Below are 25,329 nucleotides of genomic sequence, written 5' to 3'. Positions count from 1 at the left end.
ATTTCATACCTGTATTACTCACCTGTTCCACTTACCCACATCCCCCTTCCCCCCAGAAGTGGCTCACTTACTGGGAACAGCTGATGTCAAACTAATCATTACAAGATCAGAGACTCACCAGTGTGGCAGTGCCACTAACAGGTTGGCCCTACAGGGGTTGGCGAACCACTTATAAGGGAGGACTCGTTGCACGGGCCCCTCCCATAGGCCATAAGGGGGGCTCTTCCACCCGCTTACATTTTTAATGGACAATAAAGTTTACACCAACAACACACAACTTTCGCTCTGTCACTAGGTTCAAGCCATGCCTAACCCCCCCCCCCCCCCCCCCCATTTTTTTTTTTTTTCAAAATGTATATATGCAGCAGTACTCGTACATAGAAGTTCTGTTAATGACATCCGTAAATGATTTGTCGCAACTAACGAAACAAGGCAACGCAAAGGCCTAGTTGTTTGGCAATGTGGCCACGCTTTCAGGCAATCGTCACAATCGTATTACGCGCCACACAAAGCTCCTTCGCTCAACTCAGCGCCATCGAAATGGCGACCACATTCGCGCAGCCGACACAGCCCACACAGCCGACGCACGCTTCCATTGCCGCTGGGTTGCTGGCGTTGGTTGGGTGTTCTGTAATCATGTAACCTTGACACGAACCTGTTGCCGCGCAAAATTCTCCCTTCACGCCTGGAGCACAGGCATGCGTATATAATCGCCGCTCATGATAAGACAAGCGTAATTTGCGGTAGTGAAGCTCCCAGGACACTTTCACAGAGCAACTTGGTATGGCACTTGTAGGAGGATCCCATCATGGGCCCGAAGCCCGGACTTCGACTTCGTTGCAGGTTGGCGTCGTCCAGCCCTTGCTCACAGGTGGGCAGGCGGCTTCGGCAATGCATCTTTGCGCGAAATAACTGATATCTCTTCATTATAGGCCGCGCAGCGGTGTAAACATGAGACAGTGCTGTGAGTCGAGCTCGTTCAGCGCATCGCCTTCTTTCATTCTGTCGGAGCCGAGTGCGCGAAGGGCGACTGGCAACGCGACACTTACACATTCACGCTCTTTGTATTGTGTTTCTGCTGGAAGAGGGAGCAGCAGCGGTCTCTCTTGTGCGAGCGCCAGGAACACGAGCGTTGCATACCCTGGGCTCAGTGGGCCAGCGGCGAACAGGAGACTTTCTGAGCATGGCGCTTTGTACTGGTACAGCACACTCGCGTTTATCTCGACTTTAATTGCCGTTTGCTCTGGACGTTACTCTGCATGTATTACATGTCTTTTCTCCCTATTTCAGACCTGTACCAGATCACGATGGCGTACGCTTACTGGAAAAGCGGCAAGCACGACGACGAAGCCGTGTTCGACCTTTTTTTCAGGAAGAACCCATTTCAAGGAGAGTTCACCGTGTTTGCAGGTTTGGAGGACTGCATTCGCTTCCTGCAAACGTTCCGTTACTCACAAAGCGGTAAGCTGAAATTTTTTGCCGTTGATGCAAGCTATCATTGCAAAATCGTTTTGTAAAATATGAAAATACATGATCGTGGATTGCATCGCCAAAAGTGAGCATATTGACGAATCCTGTCCATGCGCAATGTAGCCTTGAACGTCCGAGTTTGGGTGACTTGTTCTGGCTAGTCATGTTCAATTAAGGTTATTTTGATGCAGATATCTTTTTCAGTGACCATTTCCTTTTATTTTCTTTGTTTGCTCAGTAGGCTGTACGCACATTCGTGCTCTTGTGTGAGGGTTATTGATTGTTCTTTTCAGATATTGCATACTTGAAGACTATCCTTCCAGCCAACGTTGATCCAGGCTACTATGACTACCTGGCCTCCTTGAATGCGGACAAAGTGAAGCTTTATGCTGTACCAGAAGGGACAGTTGTTTTCCCAAGGGTGCCATTGATACGAGTTGAGGGGCCACTCGCTGTCCTGCAGCTCTTTGAAACAACACTGTTAAATCTTGTAAATTACGCCAGGTGAGTTGCTGTAATGCTGCAGCCCTTCAACACACAGAACAAGACCTTACTGCTATGAACACACCTTTTCCTTTTCTGTTTCATAATTTCTCTGATGACCATGACTGGCACAAAGTATTTCTTAAAGTGAACTTTGTGCAGAAAAGCTATCTGAAAGATATGACCAGTCATATAGAAAGCCTTCAACGTAAAGTTAAAAAATTTCAATGATCAAATGCTCATTTTTTAAACGAGCTATGTGTACTGAGGTCAGAATTTTAGGCTGTAGTCAGATACAAATAGCTGCATAAGTTTCACTGTGTTGCGTATGTTCATCAACGACTTGTCCAAGCTAGAAATGATGCCACTCAAGTGAAACACTGCGTAAGGCTATACTTTAATCTGGCTCCATTCTGAGTGCCTTTATTCATATCTACTGCAATTTCCAGCTGGAACACCTTGACATAATCTTGGCCACTCACTGGTCTCTTATCTTGCCAATGTGTTCCTGTTTTCTAAAGTGAAAGCAAGTAATATATCTATCTTTTATCATGTGTCCCTCCACTGTTGTGCTTATTACTACTTTTTGCTAAGTTAGAGGCTGGACTTGCTTTAGATGTGTGGATAAGCATTATGCATACGCATGTAAAGAGTGCATATCTGCACTCATGGGGGTAGTGTTTTGAGAGCTGCTTTCTTATGCGAGTAGGTGCCACATTGATATGTGTTTAAATGTGCAAATGGTTGTTTTCTCCCTAGCATTTAGTGTTTGTAGTTCAGTTGAGTAATGACCCATTTGTTGAACAGTATATAGTTTAAAGAGATAACTTGCTAGAAGTGTAGAATTCGGTGCAGTAAAGCAAGAAAAGTGTTTAAGAATATTAGTGTCTCAGGAACTTAAAAGTAATAACTTCGTCTTGATATTTGGCTTTAACCATCCTCGTTGCAATCCTAAATAAGTAGTAGAGAGCTGGACAGCATGCATTTGCACTGGACAAGATTGAATAATGGTTTTTGTGTCAAGTTGGATGGATTGTGTTTTGTTCTCTTTGTGCAGTTTGGTGACCACAAATGCCGCGAGGTTTCGGCTAGCAGCTGGTTCGCACATAAGCCTGCTCGAGTTCGGCTTGAGGCGGGCCCAGGGCCCTGACGGGGGCCTCTCTGCATCAAAGTACACCTACCTGGGTGGTGAGGTTGCATTTACGTTGCTATGGCTGTCATTCTTGTGTTCCTTCTGTCCTGCAGTGCACATTGAGAGTAATGCATGACAGCTGGCTTTTCAAGCTTCTTTAATACATCCAGAACAATGTAACAAAAGATTCAAGCGGAATCTGAGCATCATCTGGAAAGCAGGAATGTACATTTTATTGCTTGTTGCCAGAAAGAACAAAAGCAACATTCTTGGCAGCCGTCCAGAGCAAGGTTGAAGACCTTTTTAAAAGTAATGGAAGCAGCCCTGCTGTGTCCCTTTGTCAGACAAGGTAAAAATACCTTGGAGACTTTTGGGGTATGTTATGAATAATATTGTATCAATGTAAATTCTTTTCTCGTATGCAATAGAAGGCAGAGAAAGTAGGTGTAGAGTATTTAGTTTTTGTTATTTCTCTCCACTTGAACCCTCTTTAGCTTTGCCTAAAATATTGGCTCTGTGAGCGCCACCCTGCCCATCAGGTTTAGCTGGCACCGTAGCCTGTGACAGCCTGCCTTTATTTTGAGCCATGACAAGGGTTTGTGTGGATGTGCTCCCCTCAAAGGCCAGCCACACCATGTCACAATGAGGGAACAGATGCGGTGTATGAAAGGCCTTACTTTTGTCCTCTGTTTGGGGGTGCCATATGGTGCCGAGTAGTATGTGGCACGTAGTACTGCACTGTCATGATAAGTACTGCATGGCTACGGTTTCTGAGTTTTCGACTCGTACGGAGAAACGCCCGTACAAGTGCACCAAATCCATTTCCTAAAATTCGGTTTTAACTGAGAAATGCCATTATTTCCTTGCATGCATGTGGGAACTAGCTGAACTAGCTACTCAGGTCACTAGAGAAACCAGGAATGCTGTGAGACAATGCCAGCTTTGCAATTTAGTTCTATGGTTGCTAATTTCGTTGATCTGCTAACTCAAGTGCGTCATTGCAGACCAGGAGGCTGCACTACTGACCCGAGCACTGTATGCTCCAGTAGGTTTTTCCACTGTACTTAAGGACATTGACAACTTTTCAAACCGGTAAAACTTAAAAGAAACGAAAAACTCGAAACAGGCATAAACGTCATACAAGCATCATGCTCTGGCTTCCATGACAGTTAAGTGGCGGTTCCATCGCTGCCTTCAGCTTGTGAGCCACGTAATGAGCTGACCTCTCTTTGGTGCAGAGTGCATGCAGAACATGACAGGACAGCCAGGCTTTTAGAGCTTTACTTTCCCTTCAATGTGTGCTTCACTGTCTTGTCAGTTAACTTCGGCATTTTTATATATTTCGTTGTGACTGCACAATAGCTTTCTGCTAGGATAGTTTTTAATATGGCATTAATGTGTTATATGTATGGTATAAACTTTCTGTTGCTTGATTGCATTGGAACATCATATATTTCACACGCACACAAAAAGAGGAATGTTTGTACCTAGAAAATGCTGTTTGCCAAAAAAACAAACAACAACCGGACATTACATTCTGAAGTCAACAAATAAACATAGAAGAAGGTCAGTGAATTTTTGTACTTTTTGGAAACTGGAAAGTAACTCAGATGCATGATGTGTGGTAGTCTACAGTGCATAGTATTGCGGCAGATAGTTAGTATACTGTAAGGCATAGTATAGAACAATGCACTGGACTGCTATGTATAGGACTGTATGACTTAGCTAATATGGTCACTGCAGTGCTGTCTAGGTTCTGAACATATAACCGTTATGAGCTTAGTGTGGGGAAAGGAAAGGAAGTATCAGGTCCTTCATAAGGTCTTAAGGGAGGAGTCTGTTTCCTTGGGCACCAGGGATATGTGAAAAGTTCCATTTTGCAAAGTTGCAAATCATCATAAGAAACCGGGAAATGGGCTATTTGTAGAAACACAGACTTATTCAGAATGTCTTTTTTCCTGGTTGCAGAACCGCTGTTCCGTGGTCACAGTTTTTTTGTGCTTGGTGTTAGGGGTTGCAACTGTGTGGGCTTGGGTGGGCCTTGCCATGGCTCAGCATGTACTTGTTTTCAGAATCCCAATTATCAGAACTTCATTCCTGCTTCACCAATTCCAAATTTAGAGAGAACTTTACTATCAAGCTGCCATTTTTGAAATTCTGCTACTTATGGTGCTTTTTGGCGCTTTGCCCACTGCAGCAGTCATAATGTTACAAGGTGTTCCTGAGCAGCAAGTCACACTCCGAAGTCAGGAACACCAATGGAAGACCAGTGCACACACCAACACAGCAGCTTCAACTTCAGTGTCGTCGTCATTTGACACAGTACACAATCATCCTTGTTGTCTGGCGCCATCTTGGCTACACTTCATAACAATATTTCGGTGAAGGTGCAATCCAAAATCTCCCATATGCTGTGTGATATCAGTGCCAGGGGCTCAAACAGGAATTTTTTAGGGTTTGGTTTGGGTTCACACCTTTTGGGTTTGGGCTCAGTTTCGGCTCCAGAGACACATTACTGTTCAGTTAGAACCGGTTCAACTCTGCCCGGCTCCAGAGACATATTACTTTTCAGTTAGAACTGGTTCGACCCTGCCAGAACCGGTTCAGACTGGTTCAGAAAAAACAAATTCTTAACGATAACGGAGAGCTTTAGGGACCCTGTGTTTTGTTAGCGGTCTCATCCACACGAGTGGCATTGGAATGAAGACTTCATTTACCTTTCTCTTGTTTCTTTTTCTTTTACTTCCTTTATTGCTATGTCAGGCTAGCCTCTTCCCGCTGCCTCACTAGTTTTTGTTTCTTTCAGTTTCTCACGCTGAAGTTCACCCATTGCACAATTACTACCATTTTCTCCTCTGTTTTTTTTTTTTTCCTTGGGGCCTAGTCGCAGGTTCTTTCTGTCCGCTTTACGTTGTCTCTTTCACTGCTGTTCAAGGTTTTTGTCCCGACCTCCATTATCACCGTACAACCTCTAGACCAGGTTACTAGTTATGTTTTTTTTCAACAGTGCACTTTCAGTTTTCAGTGCCACCTTTCTAGACTGTCTTAGGTATTCACGTCAGTGATGGTGGATAAAGTGATGAAACGCATTCTTTTTTCGACACCGTAGTTGTACGGGCTAAAACAATAGCACACCAAATAGAGCTTGTGAATTAAAACTCCCACCAGTAATTCCACTCAGTTCTCTGTTCCACCCAGTCTTCACATTTGAACATCGAAGCATCACTCCTGGCATAGTTTAGCTTGCCAAGGGAAATAGAACAAGCAGACATTGCTAGGGACAAAAGGAAGAGAAGAAAAAAAGGAGAAATCAACTTGTGCAATCATATTTGGGCTAAGTTCAGATGTAACTCAAGAACAGACTGGTAAATTTCTGCCCAAGATGGCCTTCCCAACATCAGCGTTGGCTTATCATTCTGAAGTTTCGGTCAACCATATTTCATCTGATGGCATCGCATACGGCTGCTATGCACGGGCCATGTGACTCATTGCGATGTCGTCGAACGATAGGAAAATAAAATGATTTGCAGGACATTTTTGTAAACAGATTCATCATTTTGTTTTTGAGTTAGACATGACTATATATTTATTTATCTAAATATTTAACTCCACTAACGAATTTCATTGAGTGGCGCCATTGTACAGTGTAGCGGCCACCCGTGTTCAGGATGAAATGGTAGCCCGACACTAGAGATTGGTGCTATCCATGTGACAGTATATTTTCGTTTGTTCTTGTCATCATTTTTCAAGGGACAATTTTACCGTATGGTTGTGATGTGTGCGGTATGCTGTGGCTCTTTGGAAATAAGTAACAAGAGCACTTTACAAGCAACGATAAAACCGTACCGTGCACCGGTTCGGAATGGTTCCTCCGAGTTGTTCCGGCTTGGGTCCAGCTCCAAGATGGCGGGAAAAAATTCGGGTTCGGTTCGGCTCCAGTTCCGGCCAAAAGTTTGGGTTCAGTTCCTATTCTGGTCCGACATCCTGATCAGTGCACATTAAACAACTTTATTTGTTTGAACTTCAACTAGACCCCTATACCGTGGCATCCCTCATAGGTCGTCATAGCTTATAGCTTCAGGATGTCAAACCCCAGATACCTTTTATGTCATCACACATCTTTTTATGCTATGCAGCTCTCTGATTGAAGCATTTTGTCTGCTTCAAGTAATTTGGATGTTAGTGTTTATGTATTAAACTGGTATGAGTTTAAATTGCTTCTGCTAGCTGCAAGTGACTGCCAACAGTGCTGTTTTGTTTTAATTCTTGCAGGATCTTCTCATGTTACGTCATGCACTCTGTACAGCAGGGCAACTTCTGCCTTTTGGCACAATCCAACTTTGTCACGGGGCTGTGAGCAGAGGCAAAACTCTCTCCGCGTTCTGTTGTGACATTTGATGTGCTGTAGAGCCAGCCGTGCCTGCTCAGTTAAAGCAGAAAGCTGGGCTAGTTGGTGTGTCATCATAAATAAAAAGACTAGCGCAAATAACACAGACATAGACATAGAAGACAGGACGAGTGCTAAACATCAACTGAGGATTTACTTGCAATAAAGGGAACATAAAAGCACATGGTGGCACATCACTCTAGTCAAAACCAACGATCAAAAACTAATCAGAAGGGGGCAAACTGTTCCTTAGGTACACTTTTTCTTTTTTTCAAAGGGTGACTGAAGGCGCACTGACACAGTTATGTGTGTGAACTTCCCTGCTAATGTGATATGTTTCACATATCTCACGCCCTAACCTTGTGCCTCCCCTACCAAGCACACACATGGCATCAAACGCCGGCACGCACCCGTAACGCTTACAATGATTGGCCAAATGGCCGCCCCCCACCAATGAATCCGCCAGCGAACAGTGCTCTCGTAATCGATATTAAGGCAGCGACCAGACTGCCCCACGTAGCATCTACCGCAGGAGAGAGGTATGCGGTAAACGACGCCGGCAATGCAGGATACAAACTGGCACTCGTGTTTTTTGGTGCAGATCGGCTTCCTGTCCTCATTAACGGCTTTGCACATGTGCACCAGCTTTTCGGGGGTGGGGAACAAAACATCCACACCGCACTTCTCTCCAACCGTTTTCAGCCGGTGCGGTAACTGATGCACGTAAGCAATGGCTGCACGCCTCAGCGTTTTGTGTCTTTTGTCGCCTGCCATGACAGGGCGACCACCTGCCCTGACTTCTTTCAGGAGGCATTCCGCCACAGCCATCACTATGTCCTCAGGAAAACCGGCCTTCTGCAACCGGTGCACTTGCATCTGTAAACTGCTCGCATGACCTTTCAAGAGCACCACGCAGGCAACTTTTTGCAATACCCCGTTTAACCAACTTGGAATGTGCAGAATTATACGCCAAAATTTCCTTTTTTTTTTTTGTGCGTGGCTGGTACGACCAGCAGATGTGCCCCGTGCCAAATATTGAGTGTTTTTTGTTTTAGCGCTCGTCCTGTCTTCTAAAAAAAAGACTAAAAAAAAAGAAAAGAAAAAGACTAGCGCAAATAACACAGACACAGACATAGGAATGTCTGTGTCTGTGTTATTTGCGCTAGTCTTTTTATTTATGATTCTGCTCAGTTAGTGTGCATTCTGCTTCCTTGTTTCAAAATTCTCTTGCCAACTTCAGTAACACCAGATGTCACTGGGCAGTGTGACAATTTTTTCCTCCTGACCTGTTTCCTTATTATAGGTGTTAGTAGCACTTTCACAGTGGCAGCTTTTGTAATCGGCCATTTGGAGGCAAAAGTGTGACGTCTTTGCGTTGTAGGGAATTCACATTGCAGTGCCGTGTCACACATTTTCAGACAAGATTTGGGGGTGCTGACGTGCTCGTGTTGGTGTAGTGTGGAAGCATCTCATGGCACGAATGCTTGAATTTAATCCGGAGCCCTCAACCATGGTGTTTTCAGTAATTCGGGTGCAGCTTTGGAACGTTAAAGCCCCATGCACAATGTACAACCACAAGCTATATCTTGAATATAAGTCATCTCTCTATTGTGTAAGGTGTAGCAACAAGTATGGCAGTTTCCGCGTCTGATAAGAATGATTCCTTTACAAAGCATATAGTCTGTTTCTCTTCTTTTTTTTTTTTTGTTTTCCTGTTCCCGCTCAGGGATGATGTATATTCAAGTGGGTCCTGTCACTGTATAGCATCACCTTTTGACTAACATGTCTAAGCGAAGTTGTAGCTGAGCTACCTACCTAAAGGGGGGAAGAAATGCAAATGGGAGCAGTCCATTACTTTGCAGTATTTCCAGCCTCAACACTAATTAGTGCATTGCGATTGCCTTTCAGGCTTCGATGGAACAAGTAATGTCCTAGCCGGCAAACTGTTCAATATTCCCTTGAAAGGAACTCATGCCCATGCCTTTATCATGAGCTTTTCTTGCCTGAATGATTGTAAGCTTCGAGTGAGTACTATGTCTTAATATGTTTGGTTCTTGTTTGTCATGATATTTTCCTTTGTTATGCCATCTCTGAAGTTTAAAACAAAGGTATTCAGTCCCCGGAAAGGTATTGTTTTTTTTATATAGAATAATGCTGATTTTTCAACCCCGGGTGGTTGAAATTATTCAGTGACTTAGCTTGTGTGGGGCCAAATCCTGCAAACCATAAACAAAGTATTGAGTGTTTTTTGTCATTGAAGCACACAGTATTCTACCTAAACTGAAGTATCGAAGAATAAAGTAGCTGTTAGAAATACATAGCAAGTTTAATTTATTGGAGTTGGGAAGCTTTACATCAGGTGTCTTATGATCACAGAGTATAACAGTATGTTAGGCATAACGTCTCAGTGTATGTTTAGGAAATTTAAGTTATAAGGCTTTGAAATTTCGGTTTACATATCAGTTGGTTAGTGCTCACATTCCAAGAGCTAGCCTATGAACTCCGTAAAGTTGCTTCTTTAGGTGGCGCAATTTGCCTAGAATGCTGTTTGTAGATTGCATCATTGTATACAAACATGCGAAAAATAATCGTGCCATATGTGGTTTATTTTTACATAGGAGGAAAAAAAATAGTGTTTCTGGGAGTGTGGGTTATTGTGAGCAATGCGTCATTGTTTTAGCAGGGCTACAAATGTAGGTTACAATGGTGCAGCAAGTGCGGACTTACGGTGCAGAGGTGGTGTCAAGGACAATGTGCAACTTCCATGTGATAGCTTGATGCTGTCTGCTTGTGAGCCCGGTCTATGGCTGGACATCTTATCAACAGGCTCTAACCATGAAGCTCGTATAATTTTATCTTCGTTGTCCTTCAGAAATTGAAGTCTGCCACCGGAGAAGAAGTTGACTTCATGGCCCTCTGCTGCAAGTGGCGCAAGGAACTAAGTGAAGTCTTCAAGGCCATCGAAGATGAGGCAAGCGGTGGGGAATTGGCTGCGTTCATCTCGTACGCAGTTGCATTTCCTCGGAATTTTCTCGCCTTGGTCGACACTTATGATGTCCTCAGGTGAGCCCGCTCAGTTGTAGTGTGCGGTCATGTGCCGCTCAATCTTATCAAATAATCATAAATTTACGAGAAAGGAAAGGCGCAGCGTCCATCACACTTTGGTAGAACACATAGGTTGGACGTAGTATGTTCAGCCACCTGAGCATTACCGTTTGTAAACGGGAGTACAATGTGAGCAGATGTTACGAATGCCATCTTAAACTCCGAAAACAGAGTAAATGCGTCTCAAACTACGAACTGGTCGCAAATGTGATCCAAACGATCGGCTTGATATGAATGTGTTCATTGGCAGAATGTAGGAATACTGCCTAGAACTGGCGGTATGAGCAGATTATCTCCCTCAGAGAACTTGGCAAACCAAGAGGAAGTAGAGGATGTCCTTTTGTGAGTGATAGTGCCTGCAGTCTGGAAAGAAATGTGCACCTTTGAAACTTTAATGGAAACGTATGGAAAGCAGATGGATATCCCTGAAAATTAAATGAATCGTAGTCAGAAGTTGGTAGTAAAAAAAGAAAAGGAAGTGCTTTGTAATATATTTAGAATATTGGTTATACTGCTTACAAGCCAAATAACAGAATAAAATACATAAAAATCAACTTTTTGGTGCAAATATAGAATTTAGCAGGTTTTGGGGCTTCCTGTTGCGGGTTTTCTATCTTTTAATTGGCAGATCTGGGGGCAGTGGCTTCAGTCAGTATTTTCAATTAGTTTCACCCTTAATTATTTCATTTTTTATCATCTGAGTTTCAACTCATGGTGAGCAATCTAAAATCTTTCATCTGCTCTTCTTAGACGCAGAAAAGTTGAAATCGTAGTCCTTGACTCATCAATAGAATTCGGTCATGTATTGCACCAAGTGACATTCAGACTTCAGCACTTTTTCTGCTATGACAAATTTGCGGACTAGATAAGGCTATCTTTGAGACCGATGCAAGCATGCGCAATGTGACGGCCACTCATTGGGCCTTGTTAAAGTATAACCTGATGTACACCATGGAATGGTATTATAGTGTCTTATTTCTCCATTACATAAATGACCTGGAGTTAAATCTTCATGCAACAGTCCGAATAAAAGTAAAATCGCATGAATATTGAGTGTAACTGCTATCAGTGCTCTTGACAGGATAGCATGTCGAGAGTGGCAGATGACACTGAATCGCAAGAAATCATTTTTTATGACATGCATTAGGAAAAAAAAAAAGCCCTCCATTTTTCCTTGTGGAGTTGAATATGAATAAGCACTCTAAGGATACAAGTATATGAAGAGTTTTTTTTTTTTTTTTTCATATTTTATAGGTTAGACATGTGCAATATATACTGTCAAACGCTTTTTTCGCTTGTTTCTTTCTTAAACAACCGGTCCCATCTGCCTTAGCAGATACCAACTTAATGTTACGCTGTTCTCTTTTCTATTCTGTACTTGCATTAAATGTCATGTATAGTCTTCCATACCCAGAGGGATGCATATAGATTAAGTAGAAAAGTGTGTAGCAATAACCAGTTAGGTTTATTTTGAATATAGTGTAATCACCCTCCAGCTGAACTCATGAACAAATCAAGTGTCATCACTATATTAGTAATTGTGTAGCCAAACCTCACATTTCAAGTTCGTCCTTCTTCTCATAAAAGGCACATTAAAAACTGGATTTCGTGCTTTTCTTACACTTCAGTCTCAGAAAAAAAAAAGAACTATGAGAACAAAACACTCAAAACACCTTGTAGGATATAATTTTATATTAACACATTTTGTTTCCATTTTCCACTCAAGCGATCAGGAAGTGCAGATTATTAATTTTTAATGTCTCAGCAGTTTTCTTTCTAGTGTCACACAGATAGTATTTGAATGAACCATTATACCCTGGCACTTCATGTACAGGGTCGTCCACTTCTATCTAGAACACGGTCACTGCTTTTAAAGCAACATTGTATCTGACGCAGGCAGATATCGATGCAAAGCGATGCAAGCACACAGAGACACGGATGTGCTGCTTCACATGGCCAGCCACTTTAGATTACTGCGTGGCCGGGTCGGATGCAATGACACCTTGAAAGCAGTGATTGTGTTCTAGCTAGAAGTGGACGAGGCTGTACATACATACCTCTTGTTAACAAATCATATGGTCCGTACTTACTGTGCACGCTTTGTTTTGTGTGATATATCACACAACCTGTTTTGATGATGTCAGATACGATTATTGACCTTCCTGTGTTGGTGCTTCCATTGCATGAACTTCCTTTTTGTCGTTGGCATTTTGTGACAAATCTGCAGCAGCCTCAAAACGAAGTTAGTGGTATTATTCAAGATAGAGTAAAATCCCACAAGATCCGTATAGTACCTCATGCTATGGTCTTTCCAGTTTGGATGCATGGATGTGAGATTTGAACTGTGAAGAAGGCTGACCGCCGAAGAAGTGACGCTTTTGAATTGTGGTGCTGGCGGAGACTCTTGAGAGTTCTTTGGACTGCCAGAAGAATAAATCAGTCGATATTGTCGACCATAAATTCTGACTGCTCATTGGAGGGTCAAATTCTAAAGTTAAAGCTCAGCTACTTTGGTGATCTGATGAGAAGAGAGGAGTCGCTGGAGAAAACTTTGATGCTGGGAAAGATTGAGGGTCACAGGAGAAGGGGTAGGCAGCGAACGTGATGGTTAGATGGCATCCTCGAGGCGCTGCAGATGAAGCTATGTGATATAAGGAAGACGATGGGAGACCGGAAAGTGGTCCATAGGGTCACGAAGAGTCAGATAGACTGAACGACTGAACTTAACTGAAAATCTCGCAACATGATCTCTGGCACAGGAGTGGACTGCTGAACTTCTGTGCCGTTGCCATGGCGCTCAATGATCTTGGCTATCAGGCAGTGGGCATCCGCATAGACAGTGGTGACCTGGCCTATCTCTCCTCGTGTGCCTACAACTTCTTCCATGAGCTTGCCAGCAAGTACCAGCAAGACTGGTTCAAGAGCCTCGCCATAGTCGCTAGCAATGACATCAATGAGGAGACCATCATATCACTGAATGAGCAGGTGAGTGGATTATGGCGGCTGGTCGGGTCCTCTCCCATCTGTGTTAACGGTAAAGTTTCTAATTAGGTTATGTGTGCTGACAGCGAGATTACTTTGCCTGATATGTGGTGATGATTGGACAGCACTAGGCTTGGTTTCTCGTGGTCTCTCTTTTTTGGGAGGCTGTCTTGTACTTTCATCATTGATACTTTGCCAGAATGTACTTTGGTTAGAAATTTGATGAGGTGGAAATCATCTGAAATCGAAACCTTGCTTCGCAACCATGTTCTACGTCAGGTGTTTTTCGGGCTTGACACTCGTGAAGCGCTTGCTATTCGTGGCACTGATAATGTAGTGCTATGAATACTTGCGTTATTGCATTGATCTGCTGCTACCGTTTTTTTGAAAGAGGCAGTTCTATCATGTTGGGGTTAGCCACATTGGGGTTAGCCAGAAATATTTAATTAACCAGAAATAAAAATTGAGCGAGTTTTTGTGCCTATGGCTTTCCTCGTTCAGAAACGTTGAAAAAGAGAGTTCACAAGGCAGGGAAAGAAGAGCACTGAATGATGGAAAAGAGAAATTACTTTTATAACACATTTGAAAGAAAATGGTGAGAAATGGTTGTAAATCACCGCCAAAGTATACTTCTTTCCCTTTCTTAATCTTTGTACATTCTTCTGCTTCCAGTGCCCGCATTTTTGTAGTTATTAACTGCATGTTATATGTAATAAGTCTTTCTCAGACACCATGTTGATTTCATATTGGAATCTTTGTCAGATTAGTTAGCACAGTTAACCCTTTTAGGGCCATGAAGAAAAGAGGGGATTTCATGCAGTAGTGCAAAAAAATGTTATAATAAATGACACATTTAAACAACTCTGATGTAAGATATATCAAAGTGCAGCAATTAAAATTCTTTCATGCTCATAAATAGTATTTCAATTAAGCATTGACGTAACAAAGAAAGTCTTTCAGTGCAAAATTTTCGGAAAAAATATGCAAAGTTTAAAAGGTATTGATATAAAAGTAAAAAACCATAATACAAGAGCTCAAAATGTGAAAAATGTGGTTCAGGGTCATTTTTCTTTTGAAAATGTGGATCTCGTATCTGCGAGTTTCCTTCTTTTTTTCATGTTAACTTGTTTGACACCATGAAAAATATAAGCGACTCGAAAGGCTAATAGAAGAAGAACTTTAATAACTAAAATGTTTACACCATCCTGTTAGAATTTGTACTAAAATATAGCTGCATAGACAGTATTTCAAGTGCCTGTAGGGGGCTTTGCTTAACTTTAGTTAATTCATTTAATCATCACCAACTCTATCATGTAGATCACGTGTGCTATTGTAAAACTCACTTGCACCAACCGAACAGGCATCCTTCATAGCTTTCAAGATACGAATTTCTAAATTAGTTGAAAAAAAAAGAATGTCACCCTATGTTTTCTAATATTAGGCAAGGCAAAGAAGCTATACGTATTCTGTCGCTCATCGCTCTACCGCAAGTATTTCTGAACCAGCTGCTTTAGCACTGAAGATATCTGCAAATAAAAATGGTCCTTCTCCCCCCCCTTTAACTCATATACTTGGAGAATAAAGTAAACACATTGGGACTATGCTGCATTCAGGAATATGTCTCATATCGACACCCATTTAGCTTACTTCCTCCAGCCCTAACATTTAGCAGCGTGTCAGTACAATTGTTTAAGCGCCTTTCACCGCTACCATTGTGGAGGACATCATACGCCTGAATTTTAAGGCACAATTTCTTCGAGTAACAACCACAATGGGCTTTGAACTCTACAAGCATGCCCTTTGTAGAAACTCGGCTCAACTGAACACTGACGATGTCTGCAGCAACTCCGCGATAGGCTCACGTCACTCGCACGAGCCAACTGGAGGTGGTGGTGTATGTGTGTTGTCACACCTTACCTTCAGCCCTGCCATGCCCGGCTGCTGTATATACAAGTGCAGAGCAGGATCTGTCCTCTTAAAAATTGCCAATTTCTTTTTAAGGTAATAATAAACTGCTGGATTTATTCCTTGAACTCCTACTTAGCGTGGATCATTCTACGCATTGAACACATTTACTGGCAACCTTCAGAATTCTTTCATTGTCCTTTCAAGCCGTAAATGCAGATATATAAAGAGGACAAAAATGCAGCTTTAGCACAGTGCGATCTGCATTTCTCTGTCATAAACTGCTTCTGCGGGGAGATATCTGCTCATGCAGAGATAGCCATGAGAAGGGGGTCACTTGTTAGGCACAGCAGTGGCCCGACGCAGAAGCAGATCATGGTAGGGAATCGTCCCGTGCTGTAACTCTATTCCTCTGCTCTTTTACATGTCGATTTTTCTTTTCAAACATAGTTACTAGGCATTGCAAAAGATGAAGCTCTGTGGCGCATCATTTCTGACAGTACATACAAAGTTAAATAACAGTGAAAAATAAAGAAAAAGAGGAAAAAAAAACTAGTGATATAGTACTTGGGGCTGAGGCATGATATCGCCATTCTTCAAATAAAGAGAATGCCGAGCACTGCATGATTATGAGTTGTATTAGCTGCCTTCGACTTTAGTGAATGTTTATTTGGAATATGAAAGGCATATTCGTCGTTTTTACCCTCACCTCGAGTCGCTTGATTTGTGGAAACGCTGGAACCTGATGTCGGTTCGCGTGCCACCACTTCCGGTTCCGGCATTTCCACCAATTGAATGTGAGGGCGAAAATAGTGAAAATGACACTAATGGTGCGAACTCGGAATACGGGCCCAGTGCTCAATTTGTGAAACTAATAAATTTTTGCTGAAGGTAATTAGCAGCCCTAGCAAACATTTTGCCAGATATAGTATGTGGATGAAGTGAAAAGGTTAAGCATTCTGAGGTTTTGCTTTTGCTCCTCTCCTTCTGTTTTCGTCTCTTCCTTTTTTTTTTCAGGCATGGAAGAGCATAAACCATGGCACCACTTGTGTAAGGAGCATTGCCTGAGTGCAGCATCATTTCCTCGTACAGGTCTCTTGTGTCTCAGTCTTGCTGTTGGTGTGATTCAGTACGGTCTCTCTCTGAGAAAGCAAGTGTTTGTGCTGTTTTTGTACATGTGTGCTTCTTGTCCTGTTTTTTTTTTTTTTAATTGCGAAATAATTGCGAAAGCAATACTACTCTCATATTCAGCCCTTTGCGGTAGGCACATTCGACCTTTAATGACCCCAGATGGCTGTGATGTCATACCAGCTGCGAGAGATGGGCTACCAAGTCGAGTCGTCGGGTGGTGGCGGTCGGTAGGCACGGCGCGCTGCAGCTGAAGCCGCGCTGTTACCAAGTGGAGGCGCTGCTGTCACCTCTTCTCTCGCAGTTGAGAGGAGGAGGAGGAAAACGATGGGTATATAAATGCTCGCGCTTGCTCAGCTAAGGCATTCACTATGCATCCTGATAAAAAGAAAAAAAAGTCACGCCGTCTCGGTGAAGCCAGGAAACGACAGTGGGCTACAGAGACAGATGAAGAACGGGAACAGCGTCTCGTTCGACGGCGCGCTCAAGATGCAGCTAGGCGAGCGCGTCATGCCTCTCTTGAATCGTCCTCAACCGATGACGACTCCGAATGGAATGTAATGGACGCTTTGAACAGTGAGGACCTTTTGTCGACATGTTATTAGCCATGCTATTATTGCTTTTGCAACCTACCGGTCTTAACTAAAGCTAAGCCCCAGCTAATTTTTTTTTTACAACTAGATTGCCTCTCTCATTGACTTCTTTGCAGGGGCACAAGATAAACAGTTTTGGCATCGGGACCCACTTGGTGACTTGTCAAAAGCAGCCCGCCCTTGGCTGCGTCTACAAGGTAAATGTCAAGACAAACCTCCAGTAGCACATACGAGCCATTGAATTTTCATCATAGCCGTGTCCTCTCCTCTTACTCACTCGTGCACTATTACTTGGGGCACTCGTTTCTAATAGCTATCTAGACTATCTAGACCGGCAGTGCTGTACTGCACAGAACACATCAGCGCATTTTTGTGTGCTTGTAATGCCGTGAATGTTATGAGCACTGTGTTCGACTTTACAAAATGTAAACGGTCTGAAAATACTGCTTACTTTTAAGGACGGGAAAGACTTGGCAACACACATAATTAAATTTCGAAGACATGGTGTGATCTCTCTCTCTGAACCAAGGCAAATTTTTTTGGGAGGGAGAGTGTATACCTTTGTGATGAAATCTAAAATTTCGACTAAAGGACTCATGTCTTATGTTATAAGAACTGTGTTGTTGCTTAAATGAATAGTGTCTAGATTTATTTGAACAGTGTATTTCTAGGGCTTTTTTTTTTCTTTTTTTTTTCATCAAAAAAAGTTCGGCATAATTTGCCTATGTAAACTTGTCGCTTTGGGCGGTGTCTACTCCTCCTGCACCTTTCAAATAAGCCCTGCATGCTAACTAAAACAAACCATAGTAAACTACGTTTTGCCCTTGTGAACAGTCGAGGAAATCGTAGGAATGGTAAGAGCCACAACACTTTGCTTAACCCTTTCTCTATCGATGACGAGTACAGTCATGTACCATTGTTACCAGCGACGACTATATCCGTCATGAACGAAAATTTTTCTTACAATGAACCAATGATGGCTATAATCGTCTTATTCCATCTAGTTGCGATTTCTGACACGAGACGGCCAAATTTGTCCATGATGTGTCATATGTCTTTCTTTGACTACTTTCCCATCTTTGCGACCTGTGCGGGAAACATGGCTACCTACCTATGTGCCGCATGAGAATGACAGTGGGCGTAAAAGAGAGTATTTTGACGACTCTTCATCGAACGACAGCTCTCTAGTGTTTTGCTTGGGAACAGAAAATGACATGTTCTCATCTGATTACTCTGACGATGACGATTCTGCGGACGGAACGGAGGACCTTGCGACTGCCCGTGAGTGGTGCCCCATCACCGTGTCACATCCGCCTGCTGCCTTCAGGCATTTGCCATTTACTCAAATGCCTAGAATAACCAATGCACCACGTGACACTGACGAGGTAGTGGCTTGGTCACTGAAACGAACCAGCATGCAAGGAAGTCACTTCGTTCCAATTAATCTTCATCGTGGAAGGACATTGACAAGGAAGAGGTGACAGTTTTTAAAGCTCTTGCAATTTTGCAAGGCATTGTAAAACCCCAGATCCATCTGTTCTAGTCAAAGAAGGATGTTCTCGCACGCCCTTATTTGGAGACGTAATGAGCTGCAACCGCTTCCAAATGCTGATGTGTTGTCTCCATTTTGTGAACAACAAAGATGAAACAGACAAGAAAGCCTATATAAATCCAAAGCCACGGAGGCTATGGCCTGTACTTCAGAAGCTCAAAGACAAGTTTCAGTCGACGAAAGTTTCTTACTTTTCAAAGGCAGACTCAGATGGAAGCAGTACATGCCCCCCGAAACAAGAGCGAGGATCGGATATCGAAATTTTTTCTTCTTTTTGAGTCGAGCTGTAGTTATATTTGTAGCATGATACTCTACATGAGTAGAAGCTCGGTGCCGGAAGAGAAGGAAATGGCTATGGGAACCAAGGTTGTAATGACACTGATGGAGCCATTTCTGGACACGGGGTATACAGTAATAGTTGACAACTACAACTCTGCAAAGCTCGTAGATGCACTTATCAAGCGGAGAACAGACGGTAGAGGTGTGCGCGGGCCGAAATATTTAGCCCGAGTCTAGCCCGGGCCCTATACAGAGGCCTGAGCTCGGCCTGGCCCAACGTGAAAGGGCCCAGCCCGACATGCTACGATTGCAGTTGAAGCAGCGATGCAGAAAGAAAAAAAAATTCAAAGTGATGAGTTGATCTTGAAATGTTGATTTCTCGTATTTAAGATGACAAATTTGTAGAACATAGATTGAATTATCATTCTATAACGAGCTTTATCATAGGGCGAGCTTGCTTGCTAGGGCTAGGTCAAGGTAGGTGCTTGCAGGTCCTGGCTTGAACAGTTAGTGCATGCATCTCGTGCCGGCACGCTGGCGCCAGGTCATCATCTTCTTTACAATCACCTCCAAGGAGAAGTGGGAGCTATACTGGCGACTTAAGGGAACAACAATACATCTAGGTCATAGTAGGGTTTTAAACGAGAGACATGGGCGGTTTCACGGCCATGTCGTCAAAGGTCTGGCGAAGGCATGACGGGCTCAACAAGATATTTGATGGGTGAGGTGTGCTCGAGGACGCGGTAGGGTCCTTGGTATTTTGGCGGTAGCTTGGAGGAGAGGCCAGGTGATGTAGAAGGCAGACGTAACCAAACACGGGCTTGCGAAAGAATGCTGTCGGTGGCGTAAGTGGTGTTAAAACGATTTTTCTGTCGGCCCTGGTCGGAAGATGTGAACGAACAGGCGAGCTTCCTGCACTCCTCAGCGTGTCTAGAGACTTTAGACACAGTGGTGGCTTCAGAAGAGTCAGGCCGGTAAGGAAGTATGGTGTCGATTGGTGAGGATGGCTCACGTCTATATAATAGGAAAAATGGCAAGAATCCCGTAGTGATTGGCGTAGCAGTGTTGTATGCATGCGTGACGAAGGGTAGCAATGTGTCCCAGTTGGAATGGTCGGCAGCCATGTACATTGACAACACGTTGCCTAGGGTTCGGTTGAATCTTTCAGTCAGAACATTAGTGTGTGGGTAGTAGGCTGTAGTAGTGCAGTGAGTGATGTTACATTGCTCCAGGAGGGATGAAACCACTTCAGATAAAAATAAATGACCATGGTTGCTCAGCAGTTCCTGTGGTGCTCTGTACCGAAGGATGAAGTGGTGTAAGATGAAGGCGTGCCGTAGCAGCAGGTAGAGCGGCGGTTTCGGTGTAGCGGGTGAGATGATCTACCGCTACAATGACCCAGCGGTTTCTGGCTGCAGTGTAGGGAAGCAGGCCATAGAGGTCAATGCCTACTCGGTCGAAAGGTCTTGACGGGCAAGGGAGAGGGTGCATGGGGCCGGTGAAATGGCGATGGCCGACCTTGCGGTGTTGACAATCGAGGCATGAGCGGATGAACTTGCAGTCGTAGGTGTACATTCCGTGCCAGTAGTTATGCAAGCGAAGCCGAGTATAAGTCTTGAATGCTCCAGTGGGAGCGGCTTGTGGATCAGTGTGAAATGAAGCGCAGACTTCTGAACACAAGTGTCGAGGAATGACACATAGCCATTTGTGGCTGTAAAAAAGATAATTTTGGTGGTATAAGAGGTCGTCGCGAAGTGTAAAATGAGCAGCCTGGCAGCTAATTGCTCGAGGCATCGAAATGGGCAAAGGATCCGAAAGGAAAGCGAGAAGGAATGCGATCCAGGGATCTCTGGGCTGCTCGACTGCCATGTTGGTCAAAGACAAGGAACTGCAGTCGATGAGGAAATCGCAAACACTTTCAGGGAGTAGAGGGGAGCGAGACAGTGCGTCAGCATCATATACTTTCTTCCACACAACGCGAATATCACAATCTTGAAGCCGTAACGCCCAGCAAGTGAGGCGGCTTCAAGGGAGGACAGCCAACACAGGGAATGGTGGTCCGTAATGACTTCGAAGGGTCAGCCGTACACATAAGGGCGGAATTTCCCTATTGCCCAAACTATGGCTAGACACTCCTCAGTAACTGAGTAGTTTAGTTCCGGCTTCGTCAAGGTGTGGCTCGCGTAGGCGACAACATAGTCAGCACACCCGGGTTCACGTTGCTCTAGAATAGCACCGATACCTGTGCCGCTTGCATCAGTGTGGTTCTTAGTAGGAGCATCAGGGTCAAAATGCCGCAGTATGAGCGGTGAGGTAAGTAGTCGGCACAGTGTACTAAACGCTTCATCATAGGCAGAACACCAGCTGGAGAGGTCGTTGCTTCTACGAAAGAGGGTTGTCAATGGCATGATGACGCAAAATTTTGGATGAAGCGTCGGAAGTAAGAGCAGAAGCCTATGAAAATTTAGAGATCCTTTATCGTAGATGGTTTCGGGAACGCAGTGACAGCACGAAGTTTAGCTGAGTTGGAGAGCATGCCGTCTTTAGAAACGACATGGCCCAAATTGTCAATTCGCATTCGGCTAAGTGACATTTCTTTAAATTTAGTTGGAGGCCAGCTGCAGTAATGCATTCCAACACATATTTCAATCAAGTGAGATGCGTTGGGAAATCCAGCGAAACAACAACAATGTCGTCCAAATAGCACAGGCAGGTTTTCCACTTGAGGCCGCGCAATATTGTGTCCCTCATGCGCTCGAACGTGGCAGGTTCATTACACAGTCCGAGCTGCATGACATTAAATTCGTACAGTCCGTCTGGCATCGCAAAAGCTGTCTTGGCACGGTCTATATCGGCCAGTGGTACTTGCCAGTACCCGGAATGGAGGTCCAAAGATGAGAAAAATTCAGCGCCTTGCAAACAGTCAAGGGCGTCGTCAATTTGAAGCAAGGGATGGACGTCCTTACGGGTGATTTCGTTCAAGCGCCGATAGTCAACGCAAGAACAAATAGAGCAGTCTTTCTTGGTATCAAGAACGACGGGAGAGGCCCAAGGACTGTGCAAAGGTTGAATAATGCCACGCTTAAGTATGTCGGCCACTTGTTCGTCGATGATTTGACGTTCGGTCGCGGAAACGCGGTAAGGTCATTGGCGCAGGGGCGAATGGGTACTGGAGTCAATCCGATGTTTAATAACTGATGTGCAGCCTAAACTATGATGTGACAAATCAAAGAGGAACGGAACTAGTTAAGCAGGGCAAGAAGCTGGGTCTGTTGAGTCGGCGTGAGCTTATCGTCAATAGAACTGGCGAAGATGTCTACTGGAGATGAACCAGCAGAAGTAGCAGTAAGCTCGACGACCGGTATATCACAAGGGTAATCATCGCAGGTGTCGCATTCCAGCATCGAGGCAAAAGGCTGGACCTGTACCAGACACTCACCACGAAGAAAAGACAATTGAATGGATTGATGACGGCCATAACGGTGCAGCCAGAGATGGGGCGTTTGGCTGCAAGCAGGTGAAAGGCGTCTTCCTCAATGCCCTTAAGCACATGTTTGACGCTGTGAGTCTGCATCATTGATGCACTGACGCGCTTGCATAGGTCGAGGACGTCTTCGATGTAGCTGGTGAAGCTTTCACCAGCCTGCTCGGAACGAGAGTGAAGACACTGCCCAGCGCGAGGTTTGCGCACGGCCAGACGCCCGAAGATGTCAATAAAGGCGTTCTTGAAAGCGAACCAGGTGCCGAAGACCGATTCATGGTTTTTGAACTAAAGGTTCGCAACATTCGTCAAGTAGAAAACATTTGTCAGCTTCATGCTGTCGTCCCACCGGTTGTGAGCGCTCACCTGGTCGTAGGAGGACAGCTAGTCCTCCACATCATGGTCTTCAGTGCCACTGAAAATAGCAGGATCCCGTTGACTAAGCGCACCAGGGCAGGTTGCGGGCGGCTGTAAAGAAGCGATTGGTTGGATGGCGTCGGATTGCATCGTGGTACCGAGGGTACGACTGCATAGCTCCAGGATCAGTTCTCGCACACTCCACCAAGATTATAACGAGCTTTATAGTAGGGTGAGCTCGCTTGCTAGGGCTAGGTCAAGGTAGGCGCTTGCTGGTCCTGGCTCGAACAGCTGGTGCTCGCGTCTTGTGCCAGCGCGCTGGCGCCAGGTCATCTTCTTCTTTACAATTTTATTATTATGCAAAAAACAAGTGGCGCTTGCAGGTCCTAGCTTGAATAGCTAGCGCTTTCGTCTCATGCTGGCGCCAGGTCATTTTCTTTACAATTCTATTTATTATGCAAAACAACAAGTTCTGCATTCATGAAGGTTTGAGGCGTTTATTCACGTTGCTCCTGGATAATGAATGCGGTAGCGCTGAAGTTTCTTTCGGTGCTCCAACTTGTAGCTGGAATGAATAACACGTTCTTAGCAAGGAAAGCAAGTTTTGGGTAAGTGACTTTTGGCGTGGTTCAGGTGTCCACAGTACAAGTGTGAGAGATACTGCACCTTTCTTTTCGTTTCAACCAATTAATATTATTATTAAGCAGCTTTTTTGCTTCTCCAAAAATGCGCTAGCTATAAATCCAAAAATAGGATTGATTTTGTGGTGAAGTACTCGGTGAGCTTATCTGGCTCACTGCGTGTGTTTAATGTGTGCTTTTCATGGTGCCGGCAAGGCATGCCACTGCATTGCCTGCACAGACAGAGGAAACTCAAGCACCACGAATGCTGTGAGCTATGCGTTGCTTCAACAGCGTGTGAAAGGCGACAGCATGGCACGCATCTTGAAATGGATGCCTAAACATCTGCGCCAGCGTTACCGAAGCGGAGGTGTGAAACTCAAAATTTATAGCCCACAAGCAGCCCCTCTGCTCCGTCATTGACAGTTAGCCGGCTAGCTAAGATTCGTTCATGGCGCGGAGCACAGGTGGGTTGATGCCGGCGAAAAAACTCTGAAGGTCTTGCATGGAAAGGACGTGGGAAATATTGTGCATTCTAGACGCTTTTTATCGCACCATGGCCATATTTGTGCGTTCTCAAAAGTTGCATGGGCTCGGAATCGGGGTGTCCGGCCCAGCCCGCCCGAGAAAAATACACCTTGGCCCGCTGCAACAACTATGGGGACAGTTCTGAACAGAAGAGGTGATGTAAAACGGAAGCCAACTATTTTATGGAACTACAACAACACAATATGTGGTGTGGAGAAATGCGACCAAAATTTGTCTTATTACCCTTGTACTAGAAATGGCCAGAAGGAAGTTTTCTGACACCTTATGGATAGGGCTATTTGCAATGCCTTTATTCTGTGCTAAAAGTCTCGTGGAAAAGGCACTCATCTTGATTTCTGGGTAAAACTTGCGGAATAACTGCTGCAGAAAAATATAGATGAAGAGAAGATGCCGCAGTGAGTGAAATGCCCCGAAAGCAGCTTGTTGACGCTACATAGAGAAGAGCATCCCCCCCATAGAGATGAAAGCAACACCCACGCACAGGTGCATTGTTTGCTACCAGTCTGGAACCAAAGGTGTATCAAAGAAGAAAAGCAAAGAAGGGAAACGTGGTACTAGTGCGAACAGTGTGGTGCGGGCCCCTGTGCTGCGGGCCCCTGTGCTGCGTCATGTATCAAATCCTTCCAAACGAAAGTGACCTACTAACTGTGCTTGATGTGCTATGAAATGTATGTGCTATTCACATCTATGTTGTTCCATCTTATCATTTTCTTTTCATATTCTTTATTTCACTGTGCACCGAAATCTGCAAGATGCTTTTCCCCAAGACATGTGCGCCATCTAGTAAAGCCATTTTTAAGCAATTTCTTTCATTCAGTTTCTGAAGTAAAAGAACCCCACGAAGTTAAAAAAATAGCCTCATTTTATTCAGAACAAAAGTTTTATGAACTGAATGAAAAAAAACTTCCGGTATATTTGGTCCCATTTTTGTTCATTTTTTGCTGTCGAGAAAGGGTTAGCACTAAACGCGCCTCTCCAGGTGTTCTTGCATGCACTTTCATGTCAGTGTTTATCTTGTGATTGGCTTGGGATGCTCAATGTCATGGTTATTCTTTAATCATTACTTCGCCATTTCTGCTTCCGCATTAAGAGTTTTTATTGTTTTCAGAAGTGCTGTTTTTGCCCTCACATAGTTGCCTGATTGGTAAGAACACCGAAACTGGATGTGAGTTGAGTTGCCATACTTTCGGTTCCTGAATCTCCACCAAGGAAATGAGAGCAAAAACAGCGAAATAGACACTTCTGGAAACTATGCTGACTCAGAATACAGTCCCTGATCAGTTTGTACATGATGGTACAATCGAGC

The 25,329-nt window shown here is 44.1% G+C and overlaps 1 protein-coding gene across 2 annotated transcripts in view; it reads left to right on the top strand.

The window, feature by feature from the left end:
- The first annotated feature begins 546 nt into the window (after nt 1-546).
- Naprt (nicotinate phosphoribosyltransferase) overlaps nt 547-25,329 on the top strand; it is a 36,032-nt gene continuing 11,249 nt past the window's right edge. Inside the window, exons 1-9 of one of the 2 annotated variants that reach the window (XM_084601038.1) lie at nt 547-871; nt 1,291-1,461; nt 1,764-1,974; nt 3,011-3,141; nt 9,381-9,496; nt 10,345-10,535; nt 13,337-13,562; nt 16,482-16,514; nt 17,302-17,382. In XM_084601038.1, coding sequence (XP_084457164.1) covers nt 784-871; nt 1,291-1,461; nt 1,764-1,974; nt 3,011-3,141; nt 9,381-9,496; nt 10,345-10,535; nt 13,337-13,562; nt 16,482-16,514; nt 17,302-17,382 — 1,248 coding nt within the window. In that variant the 5' untranslated portion in view covers nt 547-783. The remainder of the gene's footprint in view (nt 872-1,290; nt 1,462-1,763; nt 1,975-3,010; nt 3,142-9,380; nt 9,497-10,344; nt 10,536-13,336; nt 13,563-16,481; nt 16,515-17,301; nt 17,383-25,329) is intronic. The other variant, XM_084601039.1, reaches the window with a different exon arrangement.

This window comes from Amblyomma maculatum, chromosome 4 (assembly GCF_055883805.1).
Source record: "Amblyomma maculatum isolate TAMU_Amacu chromosome 4, ASM5588380v1, whole genome shotgun sequence".
In the NCBI taxonomy this organism is placed as follows: Eukaryota; Metazoa; Arthropoda; class Arachnida; order Ixodida; family Ixodidae; genus Amblyomma; species Amblyomma maculatum.
The sequence above is the reverse complement of the archived record's forward strand: the minus strand, read 5'-3'. Positions and strand labels throughout refer to the sequence as shown.